Raw genomic sequence first — 6,372 nt, 5'->3', positions numbered from 1 at the left:
GATGGCGGCGCACTAGCCGGAGGCGGCACATGTTCCTGCGGAGTGGCCCCGCGGTGACGGTAAGGGGCTGCTGCCCTCCGCAACGGTGGCACTTGGAGCCCGGGCTCGGGAGCAGAGATGGAGCAGGAGGGTAGCTTTACCCGGTGGGACCGCGGCGGGAGGGCTGGGATTTAGGTCTCACGAGGAAGGAGGCCAGGGAAAGGGGAGCGGCCCTTTGGAACCGCTGTCAGGAGAGTGGCCGGGGCCACTTTTCCAGAAAACGCAGGTTGACCGGAGAGGAGGTAGTTCGTGAAAGCGCGCTCGCAGCCTGGGACCGGCTTCTGTCCACAGTTCTCCAGGGCCAGTCGGCCGGAGCAGCCCTCACCTGTGTCCTGCCGACCGGACGCATTCTCCGTCAGGGCGCCGCGTTCAGTGCCCTGGGGTTGGAGAGCAAAGTCCGACTCCGATTTCTAGGGCGTATGGTTTTGAACTGTTGGGAAAATAAGTAAAGTTAGGCCCTGTAAGATGGCCCTCGGGACTCGCAGAAGCTCCAGTCCCTAGCTTAGAGACTCCTCTTCCGGGTTCTTCCTGCTCTCTTTGCCGCGCGCGAAATTACCACGAATACGAAAGAGACAACACCATAAATTATCCTTCCCGCTTGCGCTCGGGGCTCAGACTTTTGGAGAGACTGTCTCCTGTGAGCCCGCCGGTGTGAAATAAAACTCCGACCCTCCACGATCTCTGAGTGCCGCTTGGCTTCTCGGCCAGCGGTCCATCCTGGTTCCCTAACAGAACTACCGCCTCGAGGGAGAGGCTGTGGTGAAGCACAAAGAGCAGTAAGAGACCAGGGGGATTAACACCGGCTCTGGGACGCCTGAGGTCCTACATGCAGCACTTGCCCTCCGTCTGATTTGGGCAGTAGCTTAACTCCTCGGTGCCATTTCTTCACTTGCAGATGATGGTAACGCTTCCTAGTAGGATTCTTGGGAGGATGAAATAAGATAATCTGTGTAAAGCAATTAGCAGCACGTTGGCATCAGGTAAATGCGTTAGTGTTAGATGTTGTTATTAAAATTAGGGGCTGATACATCAGAGAGAACTTCTGGGAGAAGGCAGAGTTTTGAGGTGGTCTTAAAGCCCCAGTGTTTGACTTTTACTTTTCTTGGAAATCTAAGAAGCAAGACAGAGCCATTTCTTCATTCGGTGCTTTTCTCTCGGGATTCTCAGGGTATCAGGTTTTCAGGTAATTGTCCTTCATGGCAGGAATGTGAACAGAAATGGAAGTCATCCTGAATTTGTTTTCATACCTAACCAGACCGGTCATCATTCTTTTTTTTTTAAATATTTATTTTATTTTTTGAGAGACAGCGAGCCGGGGAAGGGACAGAAAAAGTGGGAGATACAGAATCCAAATCAGGCTTCAGGCTACAAGCTGTCAGCACAGAGCCGCATGAGGGCTCGAACCCATGAACTGCGAGATCATGGCCTGAGCTGAAGTTGGACCCTCAACCCACTGAGCCCCCCGGGGCGCCCCTTTGCCAAGTATTCTTATAACTCAGGGTAAAAGCCCCTCCTCAGCTTTGTTTTTCCATGGTGATAAACCGTGGGAGATGTTGCAGGCAGTGGTGAAGCGCAGGGCTCTGCAGACAAGATGTCTGTGCGTTCTCCACGCATCAGCTGTGTGCCCTGGAGTGAGTCACCCAGCCGGCCTAGGCCTCCATTTCCTCATTTCTAAAGTAGGGAGAATAATACCTTTCCGAAATCAGAGTACTCTTCTTGGGCTGGGAAGTTTAAATGAGATAATTGTGTGGTGAGCTCTGTACATTCCGGTATTAACACCAGTCCTTGACTTTTCAACGTGTTGGTGATCTCTCTCTGGTCAGACAGGGAACTCCCTAAAGACTGGGCCTCCTTCCTCCGTCTCTGCCCCCGGTTCGGAAAAGAATTTTTATGAGAGTAGCCAGGATGGATTTGCTGCTGATTTGGGCCCTTTCTCCTTTTGAAGGGATGAGAATGATGTCGACTGCTCTGGTGAGGGCCTGAACTTGGTGCCCCTCCTCTCACCATGAGGGTCACACCGGAGATCAAGAGCCGCGGGATGAAGTTTGCTGAGGAACAGCTGCTGAAGCACGGATGGACCCAAGGTCACCCCCATGGGGCCCCTTCCACGTGCCCCCAACTCTCCGCCCACCCGCCCAGGGGAGCGGTGGCATCCGGGGCTACCCATTTGTAATCTGTGCATCTGGAGAAGGAAGAGCTAGTTTAAAGGGAAATTTACGATGAAAATTTCTGGCTTTTCCAGAAAATGGAAGCGTGGAAGAAATTTCGCAGTGGGTCCGTGAGAAAGAAGTGGTGGGGAGGACTGGGAGAGGGGGAGGGCGTGGCCTCTGTGCCGAAGGAAGCACGAAGGAACGCACAGGCAGGGACGCTGCGTGCAGAAATGGCAGGAAGAGTGGGACTGGAGGGGGTCAGCCAGGGACGGAGTGTGCCCAGCGCTCAGTGTGGGAGGCAGGGTGGCCCTCCCGGTGGGGGCCCAGGGCAGGCGGCAGAATAAACCACGTCGCTCCGCGTCCTGCAGGCAAAGGTCTGGGCCGGAAGGAGAATGGCATCACCCAGGCCCTCAGGGTGACGCTGAAGCAGGACACTCATGGGGTAAGACTTGGCTGTGGGGATGGGAGAGGGGGACCCTGGGGACGGGGCAGGGACAGGGCCTCAGAGCTCACACTTGTTCCTCTGGCAGGTGGGACACGACCCTGCCAAGGAGTTCACAGACCACTGGTGGGCCGAGCTCTTCAACAAGACTGCATCCAGCTTGGTGGTGGAAACTGGGCAGGTATGAGTGCGAACAGATGGCCGTGTGGCCCTTGCGGGTCTGGGAGGCGTGGGGGTGAGGGGGCGCCCACGCCACCCACTCACTGATCCCTCCCCCAGGATGGAGTCCGGATAAGGCGTCTTTCTAAGGAGACGCTCCGACATGATGGTCCCAAGCCCAGCTTGCTGTATCAGAAGTTTGTGAAGGTATTAGGGGCCGGGTGGGAGCGGGCCCGTCCTTCCCCTCCCCGGGCTCCCCGGGCCCTGAGCACTTGCTCTGCCTTACCTGTTTTGGGACTGTCCTAACGTGAGATTCGGTGACCGGCCTTGCCGCTGCTTGCTCAGACTGCCCGGACCCTCGGCCGGGACTGAGGCCTGCAGGTACCACAGGTACCGTCATCGCCGAGGGCGGCGCTGGAGGGAGGGGGACACAGGCGCTGCCGGAGCCAGGCGAGAGGGGACGTCCAGTGCAGAGACTCCGAATCCACGGGGACCTGAGAGATGATCTGACCCCGCCTCTGTGGCCCAGAGCGGGCAGGCGGCTTGTACACTAAAGCCCAGGTCTTCAGACTCCCCCTTTCTTTTCTTTCTTTTTTTTTTTTTTTAAAGTGTTACATTTTAATTTTTTTTTTTTAATGTTTTATTTATTTCTGAGAGCGAGAGACAGCGTGAGCAGGGGAGGGTCAGAGAGAGAGGGAGACACAGAATCCGAAGCAGGCTCCAGGCTCTGAGCTGTCAGCACAGAGCCCGATGCAGGGCTCGCACCCACAAACCGCGAGATCATGACCTGAGCGGAAGTCGGAGGCTTAACCGACTGAGCCCCCCGGCGCCCCACAGACTCCCACTTCCCAGCGCACTGACTGAAGGGATGAAGGGCTCTGTGTGTCATGTAGCAGCCCTTTCCCGTGTGTCCTCATGGCTGTGGCCGTCGTCCTGCTGCCGGGTCTCGTCCACCGCCTCACGCGGACTCCCCACCCCGTTAGTTCAGTGACGCAGAGCAGGGTTCCCTGGGGCTCTGGCTCGTCCCTGAGCTGGGACAGTCCTGATGGGTCACACTGGCTTATGTGGCCCTGCAGCCTGGGCCTGCACCCACCCCATCGGGACCTCTGCACGGTTAGCCAGAGGGATGCGCTTCTCCAGAAGGTACCATCTTCTTTCGGCCTCAAGGCTTTGCGCACGCTCCCTCCGCTGCCTGCAGCGCTTCCCCCTTTTCCTGGCGGCCTTGGGGCGTCCCCCGGAGCTCCCCAAGTGCCCGCAGCCTCCCCAGACCCCGAAGTCGGCTCGGGTGCCTCCTCCAGCACAGGCAGCACTTTGGTCATGACGGCCCGTGTTCCGCCTTCCTGCCTTCGCCCCACACGTAGGCTCCACGTGGGCCGGACCCCTCTCGGTCCCGTTCCACCCGGGACCCCAGCCCCTGGCCCGCAGTGCGTTTTCAGTCAGCTTCCGTAAAGGCCTGGGTGTGGGTGTGGGGGAGGGGCGAGAAGTACTGTCTACGGCCGGTCAGCACCACGAGGACCCACTGGTCCGGAGCTCTCCCTCCTCCCGTCTTCTGCCCCCCACGGGCTCCCACCCCTGCAGCTGCGACCCCCACCCCTGCAGCTCGCAAGCCTCTGGGGGCCTGAGGGAGCTGTGCTGGGCACTGGCAGATTTGTGCCTACGGCTGCCAATTCTTGTGGGGGGCAGGGGTCCAGGAGGGAAGAGGGATTGGCAGTGGTGTTGAGTGGGCTCTGCCCCCCCCCCCAATCGCTCCTTCTAGACGGCCACGCTGACGTCAAGCGGGGAGCAGCCAAACGAGGACTTGGAGAGGCGCAGTGGAGGCGACAGCCAGGGGCCCAAGCCTCCAGAGATGTGAGAGCTCATTTTAGTGGTGGGGGGCGTGCGGGGCGGAAGGCCTTTGAATCTCAGGAAACCCCGGGCCTCGTGCCTGAGTGGGCCACTCTGGTGGAACCGTGTCGTGCTGGGCTCTGCCTCGCCCACCCTGGAACGTGCCAGGCCCTGAGCAGGAGCTCAGTGTGGACAGGTGTTGAGAGGCTGGGAGAGGCCAGGCCTTTCCGCGAGTGCTGTGTGAGTCCTGATCCCCCGCCCCCCCCACAGCCTGACCGATGAGATGCTGCTCCAGGCCTGCGAGGGGCGGACGGCACACAAGTGAGTCGCGTTCGCTCCCTGGGCTCCCTGCTTTCCTCCCCATTGAGAGCACCCGGGGGAAGGGTTCCGGCTGCCGGGGACAGGCAGCTGCGCGGTGCCTGCGGGGTTCAGTCAGGCGTCTTCATTGTGGCAAAGGTCATGATCTCATGGTCCGTGAGATCGAACCCCACGTTGGGCTCCAAAGTAAATATTTAAAATGGGAGAGGGGGGCAGCCCCTCCCCTTGGGCTTGCCTCCCCTGTACCCCACCCTGACCCGCGCCCTGTCTGTCCCAGGGCTGCTCGGCTTGGGATCACCATGAAGGCCAAGCTTGCTCGGCTGGAGGCCCAGGAGCAGGCCTTCTTGGCTCAGCTCAAAGGCGGGGACCCCGGGGCCCCTCAACTACAGCCCGAGAGCAAGCCCCACAAGAAGAAGAAAAAGAAAAGGAAGCAGGAAGAGCAGGAAGAAGCGGCAGCAGCTGACGGGAAAGCCGGAGAGAGGTGCCCAGAGGACCCAGGCCGGCGCCTCGGGAGAGGCAGGAAGAAGAAAAGGCAGCAGGAAGCGGCTGCAGAGGAGAGGGAAGGCACAGCTGTCGGGAGCGGGGACGGAGAGGCCGCGGGGGCAAGGGGGCCTGGAGAGCGGGGGCGCGGGGAGCACACTGATGGGCCCCCCAGAAAAAGGGAGAAGCGGCGGCACCGTGCAGAGAAGGAGGGGGTCTCTGGCGGGGCGGGAGGCGGCTGGGAGGCTGCGGAGCCGCACAGTAGACGCAGGCGGAGGCGGCGGCTGCAGGAGGAAGACCTGAGCGCGGAGGCTGCAGCGGCGGGGGGCGCCCGGGAAGCAGCAGGCAGGGCGCACGGGGACAGGAGAAGCCAGGAGAAAAGGCAGCGGCACCAGGAGGAAGAGGAGGAGGGGGGCTCGGGCAGCAGGGGTAAGAAGACGAAGCAGGGAAGAGCCGGAGTCAGCCCCGACGAGAGAACAAGAAAGAAGAAACAGAAGGACTGAAGGCCGGTCCAGGGGGCTCTGCGGATTCCTTGTCCGCATCTGGAGCCTCAGACCCAGGTGGGCACAGGCCTCCTGCGGCCTCTCTGGGACGAGTCCTCCCAAGGAGGAAGCTGGAGTGGAGCGCCTCCACAGCCTCTAACCTGGAGCTGGTGACCTCGGGCACCGCGGGGTGCAGTGCTGGGGACAGGAAGGCGGAAGCCCGCTGGGGGGTCACCCTGGCCAGAGGCAGCTGCCAGCGCAGGGGCGGCCGGAAGGGGAGCCAGCCCACAGCTCACCCGCCTGGGCCCTGGGAGACACGGTTAGACCTGAGCTTGGGCTCTGGGCCCCGGTGGAGGCGCCACCTGGCCTCCCTGTGCCCGGCCTGAGCATCCTGAATACAAATTAGTCTCCTCGGGGGCCTCAAGGCGTCTCTTCATTTCCCTCCCACGGCTTTGCTGCCCTGTTCGCAGAAGAAAGC

The 6,372-nt window shown here is 60.6% G+C and overlaps 1 protein-coding gene across 1 annotated transcript; it reads left to right on the top strand.

The window, feature by feature from the left end:
• Positions 1 to 6,313, top strand: GPATCH4 (G-patch domain containing 4). The gene is made up of 8 exons (XM_039251410.1): positions 1 to 59; positions 1,985 to 2,123; positions 2,558 to 2,631; positions 2,720 to 2,812; positions 2,911 to 2,997; positions 4,547 to 4,638; positions 4,885 to 4,935; positions 5,210 to 6,313. The coding sequence occupies exons 2-8, from the start codon at positions 2,045 to 2,047 to the stop codon at positions 5,913 to 5,915; spliced, it is 1,182 nt and encodes a 393-aa protein (XP_039107341.1). The 5' UTR covers positions 1 to 59; positions 1,985 to 2,044; the 3' UTR covers positions 5,916 to 6,313.
• Positions 6,314 to 6,372: the final 59 nt, after the last annotated feature.

The sequence above is a fragment of the Hyaena hyaena genome, unplaced genomic scaffold (assembly GCF_003009895.1).
Source record: "Hyaena hyaena isolate Hyena2069 unplaced genomic scaffold, ASM300989v1 scaffold_385, whole genome shotgun sequence".
NCBI classification, from domain to species: Eukaryota; Metazoa; Chordata; class Mammalia; order Carnivora; family Hyaenidae; genus Hyaena; species Hyaena hyaena.
The sequence above is the reverse complement of the archived record's forward strand: the minus strand, read 5'-3'. Positions and strand labels throughout refer to the sequence as shown.

What these genes read in the sequence shown, in the direction of transcription:
- GPATCH4 (XM_039251410.1), top strand. Translation starts at nt 2,045, where the DNA reads ATGAGGGTCACACCGGAGATCAAGAGCCGCGGGATGAAGTTTGCTGAG. An exon ending in TGAAGCAGGACACTCATGGG is followed by an intron (nt 2,632 to 2,719) that starts GTAAGACTTGGC and finishes TTCCTCTGGCAG; the next exon opens with GTGGGACACGACCCTGCCAA. An exon ending in TGTATCAGAAGTTTGTGAAG is followed by an intron (nt 2,998 to 4,546) that starts GTATTAGGGGCC and finishes CGCTCCTTCTAG; the next exon opens with ACGGCCACGCTGACGTCAAG.